This window comes from Haliotis rubra, unplaced genomic scaffold (assembly GCF_003918875.1).
Source record: "Haliotis rubra isolate DU_JTF1 unplaced genomic scaffold, ASM391887v1 Scf543, whole genome shotgun sequence".
In the NCBI taxonomy this organism is placed as follows: Eukaryota; Metazoa; Mollusca; class Gastropoda; order Lepetellida; family Haliotidae; genus Haliotis; species Haliotis rubra.
The window spans coordinates 46,560-73,906 of record NW_025767239.1 but is presented as its reverse complement, the minus strand read 5'-3'; the positions used below and the strand labels follow the sequence as shown (position 1 = coordinate 73,906).

The following is a 27,347-nucleotide window of genomic DNA, read 5'->3' as shown; positions in this document are numbered from 1 at the left end:
GCAAGGGCTATGCAAGGTAAAAAATATTCATTTTTTTTGTAAAATTTAAATTCATAAAGAGCGATTGTGTTATTTTACCCTTTTAATATCACATGAAATAATGATTGTTGTTATTTCAGTTATTTGTGTTTGATACCAATGTGTGTGACCATGTATGAATGAGTGAGTGAGTATTGTTTTATGCACTTTTAGCAAAATTCTGGCAATATCAAGATGCTCCACACATCGACCCATGTGGGCAATCGAAACCAGGTCTTCAGCGTGATGAGTGAAAATGCTTTAACCATGAGGCTACCCATGATCCCAGACCGTGTATGAAGATTATTCAATAATGGCATGCAAGTCGTTGGTTATAAAGTTACTAGACTTGCACAAGTCTTAAGGTAATATTTAATAGTTTAAATGAAAATTTCTATTAAAAAAAAATAATAATAGCCTGTCATCCATATTGTACTGTCTGCTTATCTAGACTTGCCTCTTTGAAGGATAGAATTACGATACATCCGGGGGAGGGAGGGTAGCCTAGTGGTTCAAGCATAATCTCTCGTCATGCTGAAGGCCTGGGTTCGATTCCCCACATGGATACAATATGTGAAGCCCATTTCTGGTGTTCCTCACCGTGATATTGATGGAATATTGCTAAAAGTGACTTAAAACTTCACTCACTCACTCACTCACTCACTTGCTCACTCACTCACTCTCTTTCACACTCACTCACTCACTCTCTCTCACACTCACTCACTCACTCTCTTTCTCTCTAACTCACTCACTCACTCACTTGACATCTATGGGCCTTAGCATTCAGTACAGCCTTTGAGCAAGGCTTGTTAAAAACGTGAGAAGAGATTTTCCCTTCAGTTGCTACCAGCATGGCCTCACTGTTCACAGTGCTGTGGTCACAGGACATTTTCTGGTTGTTGTAATCAGACTTAGTCCAGGCCACTGAAACACAACTGTAGCTTTGCTGACTGTTTGAAAGCAGATAAGGATTTTTGTAAAATAGTAACGTCACTGAGTAATTAAACTACTTCTAAATCAACTCCCTACAGTGTACTGGTGCTGGTTGATAGTCGCCATGGCGATGACTAGTAACAAGCCTGATTTCACTTTCAAAAGGCTGGCGATCCCAGTGTGTGTATTCATTACGGTATTGACAGGAGTTAAGAGCTTCTACCCTGAGAATGAATATAATCATGATCTGCTATGTCATGGCAAATATTTGTACTTGGGTAGTAATATCATCAGAGAGAGTTTAAGTTTTTTTAAGAACTTTCATGTTTGTTATATTGTGAAATACTCATCAGTATGCAGGCCATGTTGTTGTCGGGGCTGTGGGGTAGCCTAGTGGAAATTAAAACGGTCGTCACGCTGAAGACCCAGGTTCAATTCCCCTCATGGTTACAATGTGTGAAGCCCATTTCTGGTGTCCCCTGCTGTGATATTGCTGGAATATTGGTAAAACCGGCGTAAAATCAAACTCACTCTATGCTTCTACAGTCAATCATGAATGATATTTTCTAATGCTATGGTGTCAAAGTGGTCGAGGGGTTATAGGTCTGGTTGTCTGGTACAGACTCGATTATTTACAGACTGACATCATATAGCTGGAACATTGCTGAGTTAAACTAAAACTAACTTATTAACAAAAAAAATGGTCATAAAGAGTCAGATTTCTGTATTACAGTATAAAGGCCCCGCCCAGAATACATACTTGATTTAGTTAACATGTGCTGTGCTTACCGGTAATATAGAGACAGATGTACAATCATATGCAAGAAAGTGTGGTACATGTTTCAGATGTTGCTAAGAAGAGAACATTATGTTCGAATCGGCTATTAATATCACTCATCATTGAAGAGTGCATAATACATGCTTGATTTTGTTAAATAACAGTTTGGTGTTATGAGTTGTGGAGTAGAACGTAGAGTATCTACGTAGAATTTATAGTCTTGTGCTAGTGTAAGTGTTTGTGTCACAGTCAACTACCTTAGAATAGTAATTATTTCTTCATCTCTACAGCTTTTGACAACCTGTTCCAGGATCTTTTCTCTACAATAAATCTGGACTTACAATTCATATATAAACCTCCAGTGACTTCAGTCTATTGTTTGCCAGGTTCTCTTTTTACAGAGTAAACCTCTACAGGCAGTTTTGCGGGCATTCTCCAAGAAATCCGAGGGATTTTCTACAGAACTGCTTGGGTCCAGGGATTTTCTGAGGAATAGCCCTTCACTTTGAATTATTTTACTTGTACAAGTTTTGAATTTGATTGTAAAATATCACATTATTGAAAACATCCTATATATTGTGCAGATACCTGGTTTCGAACCCGCAACCCTTCCTTGAGCAGCTTGGCGGTTTTATCCTCTAGGCTACGAAGGATCGCTGTGAAGAATGAGATTGTTTGTCAGTATGGACCTTGTGTTTCTCATAAGATGGGTAGCGCATGCAGTGCACATGCATTGTGCATGCAAGGCAAGGTATTAGCTGCCAGTCACATCCCAGTTGATTTCAATAGTAAATAACAAATATTTAAATTATATCTAAAGTATATCTTTGGTCAGTTCATAAGTTGGATCAAAACCTCCTCCTCGGTTTTGATCCTCCACATATACCCTCATGTATCTCTCTCTCTTTATTTTGTTTACATCTGTTGGGGAGAGGGGTAGGTCAGTGGTCAAAGCATTGTATTGTGACGTCAAAGATACTGGTTTGATTCCCCACATTCAATCAGTATATGTATCAGTGACATAGTTTATTAAAACCGTCTTCACTATTCACTGTGTTGATCTAAGAATAAAATACTTAAAAAACAAACAAACAGGAACCAAATCAAACCAATTTCTAAGTATTCCTGAACATGTGAAGGAAAGATTCAATTTCAAATTTGTCTTCTTATTTTTTCCATTTGAAAAAATTATATCAGTAAACACTTTGTCAGTAAATGTCTCTCCAAGACCTTGGACACTCTGTAAATTGATAGAATAAGGAGACAAGCCACTTAAATTCTCCAGAAATGACCACAAAGATAAACGAACCAATAATCTATTCCCATCCATTATTTGTGGCAAATCTCCAGACACCAAGGGGTGCTAATCCTCAAAGACAACTTCCATGTCCATTCTGATCGATGGAATGGCCAGTTACCGGAATTATTTCAAGTGACGTACAAATGATTATCAATTATCAAAACAATTCTTGTTACCATGGTGACGATAATTGCCGGTTTCATGGCTCGTTCCGAAGCTTTCTATTAAGTTTTGGAAGTAACATGATCCTTATGTCCACAGGGTTCTACTTTGAAATAGATCCAAGACACATCATGAATGTTTATACAATCGATTAAACTTGATAGTTATTTCATCAGGGTGTCAGCAAGATTTGGAGAGCCCTGTACAGACAGTCTATTCAGAACAGTTCTAAAGCTGTATTCTTAACAAATAAAATGTCAAAAAGACTTAGCTGTGTATACAACTGTATGTCATTGAAGCTATTTACTATTGCATGGTCTATGTACAGTTGCTTTGATAGAGCTCGGGGTGTAGGACGTCCTACAAAAGGACATGAGGACTGGCATGTTTGATTTTGTATGAATTGGGAGTGAATTGAATAGGCAGAAGGAAAATGATTACATTTGAACTTTAAACAATTTAGTAGTTGTGAAAAGGAATGGTACACAGGCCTTGACCTTGGAGTAGGCGTTTGTGAGTTAATATCGACGTTAAGATTCCTGCTCAGTAGGCCATGACATGACAAGATGGGATAATGGCCTATTACGCTCACAGGATCAGCATAATTTATAAACGTGAGAAAAGCTTTTAGATATTGTAATGAAAGTTTTTAGATATGTTCATGCAAATTAGAACTAGACTTGAAGAGTTGAAGAATTACATAGGTAAAAGTTAACTTAGAACCCTGCCCTTGTCATGTGCTGTGATCACTGACATTCTTATAACGATTCCTCTTGCCCAACACTCTGTCCTTTCTCCGTCCTTGTGGCGCACTCATTGACACAGGAACATTTGAAAAATAATAGCAGTTACATGTTTAATGTTTTCTGGTTGTCATTAGCAAATTGTGTCCCAAAATATTTCCATTGATTTCTAAAATGTTCAAGCGGGACCACCAATTTTACCCTAAGTAGGTATTGAGAAGCCTCCATTGATGACTGTGTGGTTTAATTAGTGCTCAGTAAGTTTGTGAAGTTGCTTGATAAAAACACTTCACTGAGCATCATTGTGTTTTTAATCGAAGGTCATGTTTTGGATCAGAATATTGTTACCCTGGCTTTATCATACCTAAATAGGGGCCGGTAGGGTAGCCTAGTGGTTAAAGCGTTCGCTCTTCACACTGAAGACCTGGGTTCGTTTCCCCATTTGGGTACAATGTGTGAAGCCCATTTCTGGTGTCCACCGCCATGATATTGCTGGAATATTGCTAAAAGCGGGGTAAAACAATACTCACTCACTCATACCTAAATATGTGCAAAGATTCCTTGTCAATTTCAAACATTTATGTGTGTGAAGATGTGATCACACGTCCCCAGAAATGGAACATAGAGTAAACTTTCATGTATAAAATATCCACAATATTCTCATAGCTCAGTTTTATTTTTTGCATTCAGAACTTGCTGATTATATTCAGTTTTGACTTCCAGAAATTGGCTATGCCTGAATGCTTCACTTGCATGTACAGTCAGACCTCGTTAATACGAACACTTTGTTTTTTTTAAAAAAACGTTCGTACTGCTGAAACCACAGTATATGCACCGAGTTACTTCCCCTTGATATCTTTCCTTACTATCGAGACTCTGAGGTCATAGAAGAAGCCTATGTTTATGTATCTAGAATTTAGCTATTAGATGTTAACTTGAGTTGAACTGACACAGACTCCTATGGAGCTGGTCTCAGATCTTCATTGCTGGGAGGTTTCATATCAGAGTAAAAAATCTGTTAATGGGCTAGGATTTCTGGATAGATTATTGGATTGTGTTTGACGATATAGCTGGATGTGGAGTATCTTAGCGATCCCTGAACATGCAGATCAATACGTCCCTGTACTCTCCTATTCTGATAGTTTCTCACGAACTAGCCAGGAAGTTCACATCTACAAATATGGTCAATGTTGACTGATGCAGCTCTGTCCATCCTCATCAATATCTGGCCCTGACCAGGAGGGAAGTATTCTGTTTGATGAATGTCGGCCGAAGTGTTGGATGTTGGTGTTAATTGATAGGAACATGTGAATCCAGGTTAGAATTGATCTTCAGTAACCCATTCTTGCCGTTGAGGCGACTAATGGGATTGGGTAGTCACTTGCTGACTTGGTTGACACGTCATTGTATCCCAATTGCGTCAATCGATGCTCATGCTGTTGATCACTGGATTGTTTGGTCCAGACTTGATTATATATGGACCGCAGCCACATAGCTGGAATATTGTCGAGTGCGGCGTTAAACAACAATCAATCAATCATTCAATCCTTTCTCTGAGGCTCCTTTTCAATTTAAAAGGAGTTGTTTCTATCAAAAATTATATATATTCAGAGACGAAGCATTAGTCTAACTATCACTTTACATCATACTGATACCCCTGAACTCTGAATGGACCCTCCCCTGGTTACCTATTTCCAGGGAGTGTAAACTACCGATTCCATCCCAGTTTCCAATCATTTAGATGATGGATAATGCAATCAGTCAGGCAGAGAGGTCTTCGTAAATCAATCAATAATGTTTTGACAAGCAATACACTAGTCATGCTTTGCGAAATGGATGTACCAGTATAGGAAATGGAGAACAGGCCATCCAAAAGATTATCACCATACAGGTAACCGACTTCAGTAATTACATGGTTCAGGGCTACAATGTTCCTCTAATGCTGTATTTGTCTGCAGTGTGTCTCTCTTACAGATCTGTATTACACATTTAATATTCCTTACATGCTGTGCATGACTCTCAGTTCGTGAAACAAACATGTTTGAAAAAGAAATAGATATTTTCTAATTAGGTTAATACCTATGTCACATCCTTTTTAATACAGTAAAAATTTTCAGGAAAATATATTTTTGAGGGGTTGATCATAATACATACCGTAATGAATTTTGATGTTTTTTCCCTAACACGATGATATTTCCACGAGCATGTAATGCTGGAAATATCATATAAACAAATCTATAATGTTTTAGGTGATATCAATATAGGTTTTATACCCATTTTATATTTATGAGGGTTTTGTATATTTGATGTGTCTTTGATTTTGACACACTCTTATCCCAGTAAAATACACATTCTAGGGGCATGTTAATGAATGTTTTGGTATTGATGCAGATAGCTTTGTTTGGTAATAACTAATTGATAATTCATTGAAATAATTTAGTTGAAATACTTGTATTTGAAAATGATATCATCAGTATTACAGAAGACTTCCAAAAAATGGTTGAATTACAACTTGTTATTAATGCACTTACAGTAATTGCTATTAGTGCAGTGTATGGGTGAGTTTTGATAAATTGCAAAATCTCAATTAGAGATTGATGGAGTCCATCAATTAGACATATCTTTACGACTGAAAGAGTAAATATGTTTAGTTTGATGTCGTTTCAACAATATTTCAGCAATATCACGGTAGGGACACCAGATATGGACTTCACACATTGTACCCATTTGGGGAATCGAACCCGAGTCTTCGGTATGGCGAGCAAACGCTTTAACCACTAGCCTATCCCACCACCCCAATTAAGAAAGAATGTTTGTTGTTTCCCTCATGGAGTCAATACGCAAATGATGATGTAACACATACATAATGTAGGTGTTGGTTTTTCTGGCATAGATAAAAGGAGGTTGACTGTGAGCACCATTGTCATAGTTGTAGGCTGAGCTTTGGTAAATGTTGTTGGATTATTCTATAATTTGCTGAAATTCATCTAAAACCCAGGTCAAACAAATGAAAAGTCAGGATAAACTCTCATTGTGGAAGAATGGTTAAATGTTGAGGTTTAGATTTACGTGTAGGATGGTTGTCATGGCAACTTCAATAACATACCATCTGCCTCAGTTTGCAATGTTGTTGAAACATTGATCATTTGATTGACGAGCACTAAACAAACATCTTTACCTTGGAATGATAGTGATTACTCTTCTCATGTTTGTTCAGTTTGGGACAATATTTCACCTGACCTATATTTTGTTTGTTGTGATACACTATTGCTTCATCATCAAGACTGTCAAACCTCATAAACAAACAGGCAGTTGTTGTCAAGGTCAACTCAACAGAAAACGCTTCTAGAAATGAACCTCTTGTACATTCACAGATCTTTTGGGCTCAGCGTGGAGATAGGTCCAGAAAGACCCCTCTTTACCTGGAAACTGTAAGGCTAATTTAAAACCTCCTCGTTGAAGCTTCGTGTCCACGGCCCCGTTCCGATCGTAACCATAAGACGATCATAACTCCCATATTTTAACATAGACTTACGACAGTCGTAGCACTACGATCACTTTGAGGAACAAGGTCCAGGCTAGTAGAGATTCACAAAGAGATCATGAGCTTCAATTTGACTTTCAGAAAGAGAATATGAATTTTTGGCAAATTTTCTGAGAGAGGCTCTTGACAAACACTCTGAGAGAGACTCTGAAGCTAGGACACTCCTTTTGGGAGAGACTCTGAAGCTAGGACACACCTTTTGAGAGAGACTCTGAAGCTAGGACAAACATTCTGAGAGAGTGAGTGAGTGAGTTTAGGTTTATGCCGCACTCAGCAATATTCCAGCTATATGGCGGCCGTCTGTAAGTAATCGAGTCTGGACCAGACAACCCATCATATTTCTAGAATATTATTGAATGTTGAACATAAATACAACTGCCTTCATTCACCAATTTGCCTGGGTGCGGTTTGTATGAAGCAAACTACGGCTATCATGCGTCATGAGGCATGGGAGTTCCGATTATCTAGAATATTAATGAATGTTGAACATAAAAAATACAACTGCCTTCATTCACCAATTTGCCTGGGTGCCGTTTGTATGAAACAAACTATGGCTATCTAGGCCTAATCATACGTCATAAGGTATGGGAGCTCCGATTACCTAATCCATCATATTTCTAGAATATTACTGAATGTGGCATTTAACAATGAAAATAAAACTGCCTTCATTCACCAATTTTCCTTGGTGCCATTTGTACAAAACATCCTACGATTATCGTAAGTCATAAGGCATGGGGATTCCGATCACCTTTGTACTAAGATCTCTTTGTACAACGGCACCCTGGCCAAGATTCGATTGTTAAGACATGGCATGAATATTGCAGACTGTGCAGTAACAGATACAGCATTGTCTGACCGACGTGTAAACAAAAAATATTGATTACCCAAGTAATTTATGTTCACATACAAAATGTTATTATTGATTATTTTGCCATTTTTGTTTAGTTTTATTGCAATATATTTTTTTATTTAAGACAGAACTTCTCTGTGAATACCGTATCAGTTGTACTGAATGCCCTGGGCACTTAGAAGATAGACAATGGAGGCACATTTTAAAATCATACATGACATGAGAGATCAAGAAGAAGAAAATAAACTTAGTTCAGACATATAAGAAACTAAAACTTTTCCTTCTTCATTTAATGACAATGTGACTTGCAATCTTAATAGTATTTCCTGGTATGGTAATGTTACATGTTGATTCCCAAGTTGAAACTAAACATTAACCAGGAATCAGACAGTTAAAGAACTAGGTGTGAAAACAAATAACAAAAAAGCTATGTGTTTTAATGAACAATTTTATTCTAAAATTAACTACAAATTAGTTAGTTTTCACTGCTATTTTGCCTTTGCACCAAAGGGGTGAGTGAGTGAGTTTAGTTTTACACCGCACTCAGCAATATTCCAGCTATATGGTGGCGGTCTGTAAATAATCAAGTCTGGACCAGACAATCCAGTGATCAACAACATGAGCATCGATCTGCGCAATTGGGAACCGCTGACATGTGTCAACCAAGTCAGCGAGCCTGACCACCCGATCCCGTTAGTTGCCTCTTACGACAAGCTGGAGTTACTGAAGGCCAATATTCTAACCCGGATCTTCACGGGTTGCACCAAATGGAATCAGTTGTGCCTGATAATTGGTTGTTCAATGGTGTCATAGTTTTACTCTCATTTGCTATTTCCAGTGTCAACTTACCAATTGTAGTTTTTCACTTTGGAACTAAAGTCTGTGATATTCAATGTATGTATGATACAGTGTATCTATTTGGTAAAAACGTCTATTGTACACAAGGAAATACTTAAAGTTGTTCATGGGGTGGTGGGTCGCCTAGTGGTTAAAGCTTTCCTTGATCCCACCTGAAGTTTTGATTCCCCACATGGGTACAATGTGTGAAGCCCATTTTTGGCCTTGATATTGCTGGAATATTGCTAAAATTGGCATAAACTAAACTAACTAACTAACTAAAGTTGGTAATTTCCATTAGGTGCTTTTTAAGGTTAATACTTTAATCCATAATTTTAGATGTTTTGTTTCATAAATAAACATTGGTGTCCCCTTTCAACTATTGTTATTTATACAACCTCATGAAAGTTCTTCATGTGACAACAAACCGCATCCAAACAATATTTTCTTTACTTTGAACACCCAAAATTGATTGAATGGCATTTACATCAGAAGAATTATGTTTCATTTCAGTGACTTTCGCCTCATAAAATTGATTTTTGTTATCGACTGACATAAGTTCTCAGGACACATTAGTGAGAGTGTTTGATGAAATCAACGATCAATCAGCCTATTGATGTAAGCAGTTTTACATGGATCAATGAGAAATATACATGCACTCATTGAGGAAATCTATGAACCTGTTCGTGGTGTATCTTCATGGGAAAGAACCATCTGACCACTGAGTGGGAAAACATGTTCGCACAACCTTTCGGAAGTGTTTTATGGGGGTAAAAATTCAGTCGATTGGAAAGGTTTTTATATTTTGGCATGTTTGTTTTTGTAATGTCTTAGAAAATAAAAGGATTTTTGTTCGATAATTTGGCTGTATCAACACGGTTGAGAAATAATCTCCCAGATGCTGTTGTTTGATCTTCTTGGACATGAAATGTAGGTTATGCTTGCAAGCAGTTGAGAGTGTCGATCTGTTTTCCAGCACGGTACTTCTTCTGAAGAGCCATGCTCAGTATGTCACGAGGTCAAACCTGTGCAAACTTTGACCCCATAAATTAAATTAAAAATGGGTAGGTTCCTAAGCCAATAACTTATCAACTTTCTAAAATGATTCTGCTTCACTTGAGATTTGGTGTTGCAGATGAATATAAAATAACACCCAATATCCAGCTCTTGTTTTGTCTCTAAAACTTGAAATACACTCTTTTAATTGACGTCCTTCTTGTTTTTTGACCCAAATGTATTGCCATGTGTACTTCTTCATTTCATCACCAAATATTGTACTTGTCATATTTTCAAAATGCCTGCAATAATATTGACAAAGAACTGTCCACAGATATGAGCTTCCAGAGTGGTTCAGCTGGTTCGGTCAAACCTGTGACTGACCTATCACAATCCAGTATTTTTCAAATTTATGGCAAAATTCATTGTATTAAAACAATGATTGTTCATTGCATTGAAATGTGCATTGCATGTTCATTCCAGGGTTCCATTCAATGGCATCCCCTGGCCCAAGCAGAGCCCTGTATCCCGAGTGTACGATGTCCGCAACTCCAGCACCAAGATGATCCTTCTCAACAACAAATATACCAAGGTGAGCTACAATAATAATAAATGTAAATGTACTCTAATTAACTGAAGAGTTGTCTTCCTTGGCTGTCCCAGGAACTTAAGATCCAGATTCACTTTACTTGTGACTCCAGGTTGTCAGTACGATGATGTCTAAGGCCTGTGTCACTTTGGGTGTCCAGAGAGCATCTGGATATACAGGGTGCTCCACTGTTTGCTGTGCACAGTTGCATCCCTTTGGTACACCAGGAACCTTTGATTATGGGTTTGATTCCCAATTCACCTCAGTGTCTTATTTGTCAGCACTAAAGTGGTAAACCTCAGACACCTTTATGACTTCAGGCTTTCAACACACTTTTGAGAAGCCGTGATATAACTGAAATATTGAGCTGAATAGCCGTGATGTAACTTAAATATATAGAGCTGACAAGCTGTGATATAACTGAAATATTGAGCTGAATAGCCGTGATGTAACTGAAATATAGAGCTGACAAGCCGTGATATAACTGAAATATTGAGCTGACAAGCCGTTATATATATATGAAATATTGAGCTGACAAGCCATTATATATATATGAAATATTGAGCTGACAAGCCATGATATAACTGAAATATTGAGCTGACAAGCCATGTTATAACTGAAATACTGTTAAAAGTGGCTTTGGGCGTAGCTCATTCTCCCTCTTTATCATTTAACAAATAACTGTCATTATTTGTGCATGCATGTAAACAAACTGGTTTATTTCTCTGTCATCTGTATGTGAACTTCAAACTGTATTTTCAGAAGAGTGGTCAAAGGGCAGACAATCATGTTTATGTGGTAGGGATATATACTTAGAAGACATAATTCTTCATTGTCTTGTGTGTGAAGTTTTCCTAGATGTAACCAAACGAGTGATAGCACACACTTACAATGCACTTCCTTCAAATGCTTATGCACATGAATCGCTGTTTAAGAAATTCAATAATAATTTGTAGCTGTGTGAAATTTAGCTTTGATTTCTCTATAAACTCTTGTGTTCATCAAAGCCCAGGACACAGTGATCATATGTTTGAGTCTGCGTTTTGTCACCGATCCGGGTTAGAATTGGTCTTCAGCAACCCATGCTTGTCGTAAGAGAACACTAATGGGATCGGGTGGTCATTGGACCTAGTTATACATCACATTTATTTATGGGGTGTTAGGCTATGTCTGTGCCAAATTTCTGCTTTTCTGCCAGATGTGAACATAAATTGCACTAAGCCGCTCCATTTTTATGAGATTTTAGCACAGTTATGATCAACAGTTACTATATAGTTTGTGCTAAGGGGGTTCAGTAAGCCTTGATATCACTGAACAGTGCAGTAAGCCTTGATGTCACTGAACAGTGGGTCAGTATGCCTTGATGTCACTGAACAGTGGGTCAGTATGGCTTGATATCACTGAACAGTGGGTCAGTAAGCCTTGATGTCACTGAACAGTGGGTCAGTATGGCTTGATATCACTGAACAGTGGGTCAGTATGGCTTGATATCACTGAACTATGATGCAATGAGCCTTGATATCACTGTACAATTATTTAATAAGCCTTGATATCATTTAACTCTGGTTTTGGGAGACTTGATATCACCGAAGTGTAGTTCAGTAAGCCTTGATATTGCTTAACTATGGTTTGGTGAGAGACTCCATATCAATGAACGATGGTACTATGGTTTCCACAACCCTCCAATAAGCTCACAATAGATTTGCTGTCATTGTTTCCACAACCCTCCCATAACCTCACAATGGGTTTGCTGTCATTGTTTCGACAATCATCCCATAACCTCACAATAGCTTTGCTGTAATTGTTTCCACAACCCTCAAATAACCTCACAATAGATTTGCTGTAATTGTTTCCACAAACCTCCCATAACCTCACAATAGATTTGCTGTCATTGTTTCCACAATCATCCCATAACCTCACAATAGATTTGCTGTCATTGTTCCACAAACCTCCCATAACCTCACAATAGCTTTGCTGTCATTGTTTCCACAACCCTCAAATAACCTCACAATAGATTTGCTGTCATTGTTTTCTCAACCCTCCAATAAGCTCACAATAGATTTGCTGTCATTGTTTCCACAACCCTCCCATAATCTCACAATGGGTTTGCTGTCATTGTTTCCACAACCCTCAAATAACCTCACAATAGATTTGCTGTCATTGTTTTCTCAACCCTCCAATAAGCTCACAATAGATTTGCTGTCATTGTTTCCCGTCTTCCCATAACCTCACAATGGGTTTGCTGTCATTGTTTCGACAATCATCCAATAACCTCACAATAGCTTTGCTGTCATTGTTTCCACAACCCTCAAATAACCTCACAATAGATTTGCTGTCATTGTTTCCACAACCATCTGATAACCTCACAATGGCTTTGCTGTCATTGTTTCCACAACCCTCAAATAACCTCACAATAGATTTGCTGTCATTGTTTCCACAATCATCCCATAACCTCACAATAGATTTGCTGTCATTGTTTCCACAACCCTCAAATAACCTCACAATAGATTTGCTGTCATTGTTTCCACAACCCTCAAATAACCTCACAATAGATTTGCTGTCATTGTTTCCACAACCATCTGATAACCTCACAATGGCTTTGCTGTCATTGTTTCCACAACCCTCAAATAACCTCACAATAGATTTGCTGTCATTGTTTCCACAATCATCCCATAACCTCACAATAGATTTGCTGTCATTGTTTCCACAACCCTCAAATAACCTCACAATAGATTTGCTGTCATTGTTTCCACAACCCTCAAATAACCTCACAATAGATTTGCTGTCATTGTTTCCACAACCATCTGATAACCTCACAATGGCTTTGCTGTCATTGTTTCCACAACCCTCAAATAACACGTTTTGTTTATTTGTTTACAATATATCAGTATCAATGTATCTCTTTTTGTAATCGGTAACAGATAGCTCTTAAGCGCTGTGTCTGAAATGTATTTATTTAGCCTAACATTTACAGGGCGGTGGGGTAGCCTAGTGGTCACGCAAAAGCCCCGGGTTCGATTCCCCACATGGGTACAATGTGTGAAACCCATTTCTGGTGATCCCCTGCCATGATATTGCTGGAATATTGCTAAAAGTGTCATAAAACTCAACTCACTCACTCACTAACATTTATAGCCATGTTATGTTGTTGTGTTATGTGTAGTAATGTGTTCACTGTATGGTCTTGCTCAATGTTCAAATGATGTTATGTTTAGATTGAAACTTGTCATGATATGTTGGTTGAACATCTGTCCATCCATTTTGATGTCTTTTCCGAAACAACAATGTGTATGAAGTTGTGACTGCATCAATCACCCCAAAAACATTTTTTCCATCAAAGATGCTTACAGTGTTTAGAGCAGACATTGCACATGGCAGCCATATTGGAAATGTTCTTTAGGTCTGATATTCATCCATCAGTCCATTTCTGCATGCGTCATTTAGAAATTTTATACCACTCTTGTGGAAAGGAATCGTCTCTAACAATATCCCACAATAAAAACATTCCCTGAAATGCCATCTCTGCAATCTGTTGAGGATTTGTTTGAAAGCAAACTCTTTCTTGATTTGATATTGCAAATCTTTCAGGTGAGCTTCATTGCCTTATGCCTAGTTTTACATTCATGAATTTCAGGTTGTATATTTCGGTCAAGTTTTAATGATACTTGCTGTTTATTTTTAGTTTATATGGATAAAAATGGCTTTTATTACTCACCCATGGAAGATACTGCAGTCTAATATTTTTACGGCAATATTACACTTGTGTAATTCCGCTAGACGTATGACGTCATAACGGTTTACAGTTATGACGTCACAATGCTAATACCTCTGTCACAATGGTATGTGACCTTGCTTGACTCACAGAAAGCTGAGAGTCATCACACTGTAGGCAGTTTCTATCAATTTATGTTGGAGAGTAATAAACAGAATACTGAACTCACTTCCGTGAAATACCATTTCTATTAAACTCGTGAAAGATTTAGTATCAAACTTGCTTTCGCTCGTATGATACCAAATCATTAACTCGTTTAATACAAATGGTATTATATGGACGGTCGTTTTGTATCCTCTATGAATGACATGAAATGTGCACAAATATCCCAATGAAATTCATTGCACATTCTGTACTTGAAAAACTAGTCATAATGTTTCATTTGATCTAACTGACATGAAAACAAAGGTTTGTAGGCTTGTATAATGATATGACTATGACTAAATATTGGAATGAGTTATATCCAATGAGGAATATGACTTGGTCATTATTGAGTTGATGAGTTATTAACTGGAAAGGATATCATCAGATGTGCCGTTAACTGGAAGTGACGGGGTCATGATGTCATCATATGTGCTGTTAACCAGATCAGTGACACCATTAGAGGAACAGCTAACCAGAAATTACATCATAGACTATGATAGTTCACCAAAACATGAGATACAGCTGCAAAAGACGTTCTTGAGTGTTGTCACAGCAACCAAACACAGGTCTATTTGTCGTATGAGTAAACGTGAGTTGTATGATTGTCTTCCTAACCAAGTTGGTGATAGTAGTCTCTGGATCAGTCAAACCTTTGTAAGATTGAGCAGTCAAGTGACGTATTCAGTAGAATTCTGAAGTATTATCAGCGATGATAATAATTCTTAGAATACTAAGTGTTACACTTGAGGTAGAGGCCTGCCATCCTTCCTGTTGCATCCCAGAGGTTCCAGCTCACACATCAGGAGAAGATAACTCCAACGTGTATAGCTCTTGGGAAGACCACTACGAAGACTGACTGACTGAATTTGGTTTTACACCGCTTTTAGCAATATTCCAGCAACATCACCGCGGGGGACACCAGAAATGGGCTTTACACATTGTACCCATGTGGGGATTCGAACCCGGGTCTTTGGCGTGACGGGCCAACGCTTTAACCACTAGGCTACCCCACCCCCCCCACTAGGAAGAAAGACAATGGTTTCTGAAAACATTTATTGAAGTTGAACTAGTGGATCATAAACAAGTTTCAAGAGACATGTCAGTAAAGTGTTAGAGGCAGTATTCTAAGAATTATTATCATTGAATAATACTTGAAGACTGATCTGCACATAGTCACACTGTACCAGTGCATTGATACTTGAATCAAAAGTTTACAAAGAATCTGTTTATTTCTATCCAGACCACTTTCAGTAGTACTGACTCACCAATAGCACTGACCCCTAGAAACAACCTTAGTATTCCTGTAGATGTGACCTAGATGTGGTGGGTAGAATCTTTCCTTTCAGCCTGAACCATAATAGAAGCATACCACTAGACAGTGCATATATTGTGTGATAAATTGATCTATTCTCTTTTGACATGTTTAAAGTACAATTGTCTGCAGCGACCCATTAAGATCCAGGTTAGAATTGGTCTTCAGCAACCCATGCTTGCCGTAAAGGGATCGGATGGCCAGGCTCGCTGAATTGGTTGACATATGTCACTGTAGCCTAATTGCGTAGATCTGTGTTCATGCTTTTGATTACTGGATTGTCTGGTCCAGACTTGATTATTTAAAGACCACAGCCATTTAGCTGAAATACTGCTGAGTGCAGGTTAAAAAAACAACAACAAACAAAACAGCTGTCAGCTGAGTATACGAGCTCTTCAAGGCTCATTACCATGGGGCAGATGAAAAGTGAAGTCCTTGTGAGTTGTTTCAGTCTGTGAGCTGGGGTGTATTCAGATATAGTGATGCAGACATATAATACCACCATCTTGTTTCTGCTGCAGAAGGGATGTCGACTGAGGGGTCAGACGATGAACGATGGAGATGTCAGGTATGTTCTACCCACAGCAGACAACCACAATACAGATTGGGAACCATGTATACTGAAACAAACTATTTGTAAATAAACTGAGCAGTTCCATTGGGATTCTTAATCAGATTCCCAGTTTCCTATACTATCAAAGACAGGAGCTCAAAGACAAACTTGCATGATAAAAAGCTGGAAAGAACAAATGGCATATGTACACTGTAATTTATAACCAAATACAATACAAAGAATTAAAAAAGTAGGAGTTATCTTTTATACTTGTCCTTGATTTGAAATCCAAGTTTTAAATGCTTGAAAAGACATTTTCTGTAAATATTGTTGATGAACTTATGTAATCACTTTGTTCTCATTTGATATTTAACTTGGACCAGGGATGGAAATAACCCATTGCCAGACGCTCGAGTCCAGTGTTTTTTTCTGTCGGGCAAGCAAATTTGTATATCACACTGTACCGGTGTCCAGTTGATATTACAATGTTAATTATGTTGTTTATTTAAAAAATCAACAAGAAAACGGCCGGTACAGTGGAAAAATTATCAGGCCAAGTGATTTTACATGTGCCACTGTACCGAAGTACACGAGCAATTTTAAAGTTATTTCCACCCCTGTGGACACATGAAAAATCTCCATATCAAACTCACAGACACATGATAACTTATAATCTTGTGATACAGTAAAGCAGGTCAGTGGTCATACTTCAATTTTACTTTTAATTTCAGAGCTCCAGACCCATCCAGACACTCTGGAGGTAATAAAATAAAAATAAATCTTCACCTGTGGAGGTCCGAGTTAGAATTGGTCTTCACCAACCCATCCTTGTCACAAGTGGCGACTAACAGGATCGGGTGATCAGGCTCGCTGACTTGGTTGACACATGTCATCGGTTCCCAATTGCGAAGATCGATACTCATGCTGTTGATCACTGTATTGTCTGGTCCAGAGTTGATTATTTACAGACAGCCGCCATGTAGCTGGAATATTGCTGAGTGCGGCGTTAAATAACAAACAAACAAAGACTTATGTTTCATAAAGTAATGATGTATATTCTATTATAACTAGTTATTTCCTGTGGGGATTATAATGCAGCATTGGGCCTGTATACTTCATGCATGTCATAATAACTGATGTAGTGACGTTTAGTCAGTTTCAGCATGTGACCTTTTTCCACAAAGTCAATATGACTGTAATCGTAAGACTATGTTAAAGGTACAATGTCACACATTTTCGACAATATTTTGGCCTATATTATACATATTGGAGCATATGCACTCACTCTAGCTTCCTATTGATGCAATAAAAGATTTCTTATCTCTTACGACCTGCCTGAAATCAATAATTGAAACTTAAGGCAAACAGCTTCCAAACAGAGAACTCTTGCCATATATGAAATGTAAACAAATTGCTCCATACATTGAAAACTGTCGCACGTAGTGTTATCGGTGTTTGCCGCTCTGGTTTCAATCACAAGTTGTATGTAGGATATTTGTAAAGAGCTCTCCAAGGGACATAACTAGCTAGTGGGCCACACTCAGGTTACGATTACCTTCAGCACTATAATTGCTGTGTGGAATGGGGCCATGGCTGAGTTTATTTGAATGTTCTGAATGCTCTTGCTTTCAACCAATAGTTTACATTGCCTGAGCATGGTTGTCCAGTTGCACGAAGCAATCCCAGTGCTACGATTGTCGGAAGCCTATGTTACGATCACCTTAACACAATGATAGCTTTGTGCATTTGCATCCTGGGTAATGATACTATTGACTATGGCGTAAAACAACATTCACCTCCAAATGAAGACAGGAAATATCCAATGCTGACTACCTATTAGGGACTGTTCCAAATTTATGGTTAGGTGGGGGTGGCTCATTGATTTTGTAAATGACATGCAGGGGGGGGTCACTTACTTTGTACATAAATTTTAGGGGGTGGGGGGAATTCACATTGTACATGTATCTCCACAAAAATCATCATCGTCCCCTAGCCATAAATTATGCACAGTCCCTTACAGTATTCTGGTATTAATGTTTTCAAGATTTGTATGATTAGTGTTGATACTGGAGAGTTGTCCTCAACAGAATGAGCCAGTCAGCAATGTACTGTTCTCTTCAGAGTCTCCATATGTGAATCGCAAGAGTCACGTGGATTGTCTGACTTCCTCAACACCCGTGTTCCAGCCAGAGGTCAAGACCAGCCTCAAGTGGGCCAACAAGACACAGAGACCTCCGCTCAAATTTGATGGTCAGTTATGTAGTTTTGTGAAAACAGTTATTATTGAGATTTACGTCTAAACTGTTTTATTAATAATTCTTAACAAATTTAGAGGCAATGAATTATCTCCCACGGCCACAGGGAAACATTTATGTTTTTAGATGAAATTTAGATGGTGTTTCGTCTGATCAGGGTGTTGAAGTTTAAGTTGGTATGAGTTACCTCCCTTGAAGATATTCTCTTCTCATAATTCAGTTCAGCTAACAGGAAATGGCTCTCTCTATTTCAAGGCATCCAGCCTTCCAATTAATTTGTCTTGGCATCCAATATAAGAACGAAATATATACCTCTGAGATATCCACATATTCTACAGAGCATTGCTAAAGCACGAATGTTGCGGAGTGCAGCACACTAAAAAACAAATTTATAGAGCATTGCTAATACTAGTGAGTGAGTGAGTGAGTGAGTGAGTGAGTGAGTTAAATTTTACGCCGCTTTTGACAATATTCCAGCTATATCACGGCGGAGGACACCAGAAATGGGCTTCACACATTGTAACCATGTGGGGAATCGAACCCAGGTCTTCGGCGTGACGATCGAACGCTTTAACCACTAGGCTACCCCACCGCCCCTGCTAATACTAAGATAGCTAGACTATTGCCAAGTACTGTGCACTAAACAATATATTTATAGAAGTTAATCCTTTGATCGATGTTTGTTTTCATAACGCAGTTGATAATTCCTCTTGCTGCACTTCCATGCGCATATTACATAACATGTAACACATTTGCCACTTCAAACCTTAATTTATAATGTTGAGTATTTACTCTAGACACGAGAAATGCCAAATGGGAACCTTTGTCGGGTACCGGTAATCTGGGTGGTGTTCCCACTGATTATACCTGTTATAAATTCATTACCTGACCATCAAGTGAATGATGACAAATAACATGTGTATGTTTACCACCAAACACAGGTTACAGCAAGGGAGTAGTAATTGCTGTATTGCATTCAGTTTTGATTGCCTGATAAAAACTTATGGGCTGACACTGTTTAGAGGATACGAACGGAACTTCATTGTTGCATAAGAAATGCATATAAGCATTTGCTGTGTACGTAAGTTAAAAACTGTATATACCTCTATTTACCTAAGTAAATTTTCAGACTTTTCTAGCAAAGGCAAAGTGGGGTTGTTTAGTTTATGGATTCAAATACATCAAATGTGTGTTTTTTAATATTATAGCATAAATAAACATCATATTTTTACATGACATGATTGAATATCGAGGTAAAAAAAACAGAAATAGGATCAAATTGGATCAGTCATTATTTACGGATATTTTCAAATAACGGGCATCCACCCTTCCTAATGTCCCACTGTTTAGGCTGAAGATATTCTGCCAAGGTGGTCAGCAGCCCAGCTCCTATGTCCGTCACGGTCGAGGGAGCAGGTACTGACCTGCCTGCGGCTTGGCTTTGTAATTAGACTGTTGGTGAGAAACATAAATCGCTCTGGATCAATGCCCATTTAAAACAACATATAATAAATAATAAAATGCAGATTTCTTCATGCGCCTTTTCCACGTCAGCAGATATGCTCAGGCGCAACAATGACAGATTAAAAGAGTCTCCCACATTTATACAGCAATATGTACACGTCCAAAATAGAGTCCAAAATATTCATGGAGCATTGCTGTATAAGCTAGAAAATTGCTGGTTGTTACAAAGTCTTCCACTCATAAAATGATTTCAGATGGCTCTAGCGTCAACTACAAGCGGCACACAGCGTGTATGACATCAGACGATTTGCGGCTGATGAACTGGCAGCGCCCCCGCCGATCCTACACCTCCTCCATTATCCGGGAGTCCCAGAAGTGCAAGAACCCCCTGCTGGATGACCTGAACCCCGGGGAACGACTGTACCTGTACAGTATAGCCAAGGTGTACAGTGTCGACAGCATGCGAAGACTCAAGCAGAACCAGTACTGTCAGCTCCTGCAGAAAGAAGGCCAGAGAGGTCTGTCATTTACACAGTTATCTCCCCTTATCATATCTTCACTGGTTTCCTGGAGATTTATATCCTGTAGTCAGACGTCCATTGGACATTTACACAGTTATCTCCCCTTATCATATCTCCACTGGTTTCCTGGAGATTTATATCCTGTAGTCAGACGTCCACTAATTATTTACAGAGTTATCTCCCTTTATTATATCTTTTACTGGTTTCCTAGAGATTTATCACCTGCAGTCAGACGTCCACAGGTCATTTTCACAGTTATCTCCCCTTATCATATCTTAACTGGTTTCCTGCAGATTTATCTCTCTCACTCACTCACTCACTGTGTTTGCCCATGCTGCAGGTGGGTATTCTGACGCGGAGTACAGACGCTACATGAAGTACCTGAGCAGCCAGAGGAAGACTCAGCAGGGTACAAGCGACACGTACCAGCGCCGACGTATCCGCTCAGCACCAACAAACCGGGACACACAGACAGACAAAACAGAATCGTCACCCAGTGCTGTGACACAGTCAGAACATGCACAGTCAAGACCAGCCTCCTCAAAGTAAGTTGAGACACAGTAAGAAAAGTGTCTAAGAGCTGATTAATCTTTATGAGGTTGTCTGTCATGACAATGTTTCATATTTTTTCTTTACATTGAAGTAAGGTCAGTAATAGCAACATATTGCATTTCTTATAGTTTCCTAAAGCTGAAAATTATATAAATGATCCCAGCTATGATGTCTCTAAAATGTAGTCACCAGATTCTGATTCTCATCTGAAGTTTCGTCATAAGTCAGGTGAGCTACAGACCCTTGAGGGGACACCATAAATGGGCTTCACACATTGTACTGGCATGACGAGCCAAAACTTTAACAACTAGACTACCCCACCACCCCTCAATGTATGAAGTAACATTCTGGAAGCTATGGTCATGCACTATTGTAGTAGCGGACGAGGTTCCAGTAGAAAGAATAATGCGGAACAGCTACTGGGTTGTGAGCCGACAGCAATCTCTTTATTGTGTAAACACTAATCAGTTTCCAGCTCTGTAAATATTATATAAAAATTATATTAAAATATCTGATAAATTAATTACACCAGCCATATCACATAACATCTAAGAATTATACATGACTAATGTACAAAAGTAGAACAGTAGATACAGTTAAACTAAAAAATATTAACTCGTACAGATTACAATGTATACTTAGGTTGCCGACACATTACTGTCTCCACAAATCATCAAGATATACAGTCAATATATACAATATGAACACCTGACTTACCACTGTGTGGCAATGAGCTGGCAGCTAATAAGTTGACAGTGTCCAATCGGGATATTCTACAAATGTTACACAATGATGAGCAACCAGAAAAAATGGCAATACAAATACAGGACATAAGTTCATGGATTAAAAAGAGAAATTATATTACCTTCAAAGCTGGTAGAATATCTAAACATTTAAATATGCTTATATACTAATTATGAACTACTAGTCAATAACACACACTCAATGGCAAGTTAATGTGTTGGTTCAACAGGGAAATATATCTTATCAATGCATTAACTTAATGCATTTAATTCATATACAACTATACAGACATATAAATAAATACATGAATATGAAAGCAAAACACAAACTGACCTTATAGATACATAAATAGAAGTGAGGTTCACAGTCACTCATTCCACAAAAAAACCAAACTATTCGCTCAGCATAACGTGTAGGACCTCTGACTTGTAAGAGTAGTATCTGATAACTGCTTGATGAAATAAAGTTGAACTGTAGGCAAGGAGACTTACATAATAAGGATATGGGACAAGGCAGACAATGCAATGCGCTTATCATTAGAGTGACAGTGGCTATGGTGAAGTTAAGAGTTATATAATTGCTGGGGTAAATCTATTGTTACTTTCTGTATACTGTGTACGTGTTAAGCTTGTACAGGCACTTAATGGCCTAAAACATATTTCTAAAATATTTACAAAACAAGTATAAAATCATCTCGGCCACACTATTATTGGGAGTGAGTGAGTTGAGTTTTACGTCACACTCAGCAATATTTCAGCCATATGGCAGCGGTCTGTAAATAATCGAGTCTGGACCAGACAATCCAGGAATGAATGGCATGAACATCGATCTACACACTATTAATGACTGTTCATGTGCATCTTTAGACGGGCAGCCTGGATCAAGCCTGGTCCACACAATCCAGTGATTGATTTTATGACCATCAATCCATGCCGTCTGGCTACGATGACTTGGAGTGAGCCAAATCAAGGAACCTGAACGCCCGATATGTTTGGTAACCTCTTCCAACATGCATAGGTTGCCAGGGGCCAATTCCATCTCGTGGAGTTATCTTCAAGATTGTTCTTTGACCTTCACCTTATCAATATATACAAGTATGAAGTTGGTTTCTTTGTGATGATTATCCATACAAAATTTAATTTTTTTTTACATATATAATGTTCTCTAAATTGATTTTACAGATCAAAATCTCGATCGACCTCACGCCCGATGTCAAGAGCATCACTTGCTTCAAATAAGTCCCATAAGAAAACACGAGAAACACCAACAGCAACAAAGTCAAAATCTGGCACCAAGCCATCAAAACAGGCAAATGATGGGGTCACTCCCACAAGCAAAAAGCCTTCAGGCACCAAGCCATCTAAAGCATCTTCAGACGAAACCAAAAAAGACAAATCCACACCAGAGAAATCTAAAACAAGTTCTTCCGATCGCGACAATTCCAAAATGGCGGAAACAGAAAATACTGATCAGAAAGTAACAGTTGTTCAGATACAAGAACCACAGGATGAAGAGCCAGATGAGGAGGAGGCTCAGGTCAGAGGTGAGGAGGACAAGGTCAAGGACAGTGAAGATACTGAGGATCGGATGGCTCCCCAGAACAGAGGGAACAGTCATAAGGAGGGTGTGGACAGACCTAAATCTCGACTTGGTGAACGTCCACGTGCTAAGGGTAGGTTTGGCTCTTTTTTTTGTTTCATGACTTTCAGATTAACTTGGTTGAGTCAAGAAACTAAAATAAAACATTCCTAGCTCCATTTTTGCTTGTTTTGATCTGTAGGGTTACGGTGAAAAATAAATTCTAATAAACTACTTAAGGTGCAAAAGAGTAACAGGTATGTATTTATTGAAGACTGTAATGGTTCTAGGGTTAGGTATTGGGTTAAAGACAGTAACATATATGTATTTATTGAAGAGGTTAAATTTGGGTACCGAGCACACAGTTTTAATTATTTAAATTACCAGGAATAAATTTCACAACACAGAATTATGTGAGGAACATTTTTACATGGCACAGAAAATGACAATTGTTTAACAAGTATTCTCTATAAAAGTTAAATATAATTATACATTAAAAAATTGCAAGGAGACACAGTATCCACAAGTATACAATAGAAGATTTTAGGGACACTTCAATCAATTCCGTTACTTATACAGAATGATACTGATGAATAAGGGGAATGACTCCAGCCACTTGGTCATGAAGTGACTGAGTATAGTTTTTCGCCGCACTCAGCAATATTCCAGCTATATGGCATCGGTCTGTAAATAATCAAATCTGGACCAGACAATCCAGTGATCAACAGCATGAGCATTGATCTACACAGTTGGGATACAATGGCATGTGTCAACCAAGTCAGCGAGCCCGACCACCTGATCCCGTTAGTCGACTCTTACGACAAGCAGGGGTGACTGAAGATCAATTCTAACCCGGATCTTCAAGGATACTTGGTCATGGGTATAGAACAATAGTACAATCACTCACATGTGTCATTCTAGGGAACCATTCCCGATCATGACAACTGATAACTAACTGTCCACACAGTGACCGGAATGGTCGGAATTGATTAAAATCTCATAATTGATGATTGGTCCATTTCAGGTGATCAATCTTCATATGTTCCTGTTATCTTTGTTAATGCACTAAAGAAAATAAAGAAAAAACATGTAGTTCTTTGGGTTTTTTGCAAATACACAAAATGCATTTGCTAATTTCACATATTTAAAGGGTGACTAGTATGTCTTTAAGATAAATTCAATCATGGCATGGAACACGCTTGTAGTGCTTATGAAATGTAAATTTAATGACACAGACAAAACCAACCTTGTGAAAAATATTGTTCGATTTTGAGAAAACATGGTCGTTAAGTCACTGCAACCAATCTTCGATTATTTCAAGTTTCCGCTAATGCAGACATTCAGCTCGAGGGTCGGTGGAAGGTTGAGAATTACATTTCCAGTGAAAGAAGTGTATTTATTACCGATATGGTGAAACATAACCAGTGTCATATACATGTATATCATATGTGCACATATCACTTTTGCCCAGTAACCATTATTTCTGTATTTTGTCAATGAAGGGGGCCGTCACACTTGCTTACCGTGTTTTAAAAACACAAAAAGTGAATAAAATTGATAATAAAGAAATCATTACACTCAAGCAGGTATGTCATATGACTTACACGCTATCGCTTTGGCAATACAAAATTTCACACTCATGTCATAATCTTTAATGTGACTTTATAACACCCTGCCACCTCGTATACCATACTATTTTGTTCATAATCTTTATGTGACTTTATAACAACCTGTCACCTCGTATACCATACTATTTTGTTTATAATCTTTATGTGACTTTATAACACCCTGTCACCTCGTATACCATACTATTTTGTTCGTAATCTTTATGTGACTTTATAACACCCTGTCACCTCGTATACCATACTATTTTGTTCAGAATCTTTATGTGACTTTATAACACCCTGTCACCTCGTATACCATACTATTTTGTTCATAATCTTTATGTGACTTTATAACACCCTGTCACCTCGTATACCATACTATTTTGTTCAGAACCATGATATCAGTATTCAAGATTAATCATTAATGTCTTCTTCCCCAGACAACAGTGACGATGACTACAGCTCCGACAGTGACAGCAGCAGCAGCAGCAGTGATGAGTCCGGAGCTGATACAAGCAAGTCTCTATCAAAATCAGAACCTACTGAGTCTCAAACAAGATCGGAACCATCAAAGACATCAAGATCTTCCCAAAAAGATGGGTCTGGAGCTGCATCTCCAGGTTCTCCAACCAAACCTCAGGTGATGACAGGTTCTCCACCTAGGTTGGAGACCACCAAGAAAGAAGGTTCTCCCCCAAGGGATGGCGACCATGATGCCTCATATTCTGAAGACTTCTCTGAAGCTTCCAAGAGTGTGAGTCAGTCCCATGCTAGTAAATCAGATGACAACAAAAGAAAATCAGACAGTTCAACTAATGAAACTAGTGAAAAGACGTCAGAGAAAAGCCAAATAAAACCTGCCCCTTTGTCTGAATCTGAAGGCCAGTCATCTTCAGACACAAGCTCTTCAGTTAAACCAGCACAACAGACAAAGATACCTTCAGACACATCCACAGCCACATCAGAAGACACATCAACATCTACATCAGTTCCAAAGGTCAAGGTCAGTCAGGATGACTCCAAGGTCAGGGATCAATCCTACTCTGATGATTTCACAGAATCTACATCCCAAAGTCAAAGTGGTGACAAGGTTAAAGGTGAAAAGTCACCAGAGGTCAAGGAAGAAAAGTCAGAGGTCAGATTCAAAGACGAAGACGGTGTCCAAAACAGTTCAAAGGACACAACTGGACAGGATAAAGATACTGGAGAAAAATCTCCACGTGAAGAAAAACCTTACCAACGAGAAAGAAGAGACTCCATTGATATGGATCGAGAAGGACGAGTAAAAGACTGGGATAAAATTGAATACTGATGAATGAGTAAGGATTCCGTTTGTATGTTATCTCTGAATAGTTTACATAAAGTACTGGGAAACAATACTGTTCGATGTTTTGGAAATCTACATTGAAATCTCTTGTTAAGATTGACATCTTACAGTGATACACCAAGTGCGAAACAGTTTGACATTTGAGGAAACCACATAGAAATTAGATCATCCAGTTGATGATGAGCTTGGTTGGGACCGTGTATAATTTATGGCAGGGGTGGGGTGGGAGGTGGGTGTGATGATGATGTTTATGGAGAAGCATGTACAATGTGAATGGCACCCCTAAAATTTATGTACAAAGTAAGTACCCACCCCAGCCCCACCCACCCTGTCTTGTACAAACTCAATACACCCCCAACCACCCATAATTTTCAAGCATAATCTTTAAATATTTGTATGTAAAAAATTGATAACCCCTCTAGCACATGGGTACAAAATTGATGACCCCATGCCCCCACAACACAATAGGTGACCCCCACTTAAAATCATCATCACAATAAACAGAATACTTATCTCGCTTCTGTGAAATACCATTGTTATAAAACTCACGAAAGATTTTGTATCAAATCATTAGCTCATTTAATAAACTGGTATTACACGGAAGGTCTTTTAGTATCCTCTATTGTTTTAGCTGTGAACTCATGTTTAAATGAAACTGTAAAGTGTATTTCATGAAAATGTACATGAGAAGTAATCAGAATCATGCCTGTAACTCAGTATGTTCCTACCGAGTGTTGAGTAGTATATTTGTTTAATTCTGTATATATATTC

The 27,347-nt window shown here is 38.3% G+C and overlaps 1 protein-coding gene across 2 annotated transcripts in view; it reads left to right on the top strand.

Annotated features, from left to right (window-relative positions):
• LOC124253538 (protein starmaker-like) overlaps positions 1-26,781 on the top strand; it is a 51,609-nt gene extending 24,828 nt beyond the window's left edge. Inside the window, exons 3-11 of one of the 2 annotated variants that reach the window (XM_046687341.1) lie at positions 10,645-10,753; positions 11,513-11,548; positions 16,500-16,546; positions 17,263-17,291; positions 18,653-18,781; positions 20,505-20,768; positions 21,112-21,316; positions 23,249-23,739; positions 25,690-26,781. In XM_046687341.1, coding sequence (XP_046543297.1) covers positions 10,645-10,753; positions 11,513-11,548; positions 16,500-16,546; positions 17,263-17,291; positions 18,653-18,781; positions 20,505-20,768; positions 21,112-21,316; positions 23,249-23,739; positions 25,690-26,561 — 2,182 coding nt within the window. In that variant the 3' untranslated portion in view covers positions 26,562-26,781. The remainder of the gene's footprint in view (positions 1-10,644; positions 10,754-11,512; positions 11,549-16,499; positions 16,547-17,262; positions 17,292-18,652; positions 18,782-20,504; positions 20,769-21,111; positions 21,317-23,248; positions 23,740-25,689) is intronic. The other variant, XM_046687342.1, reaches the window with a different exon arrangement.
• Positions 26,782-27,347: the final 566 nt, after the last annotated feature.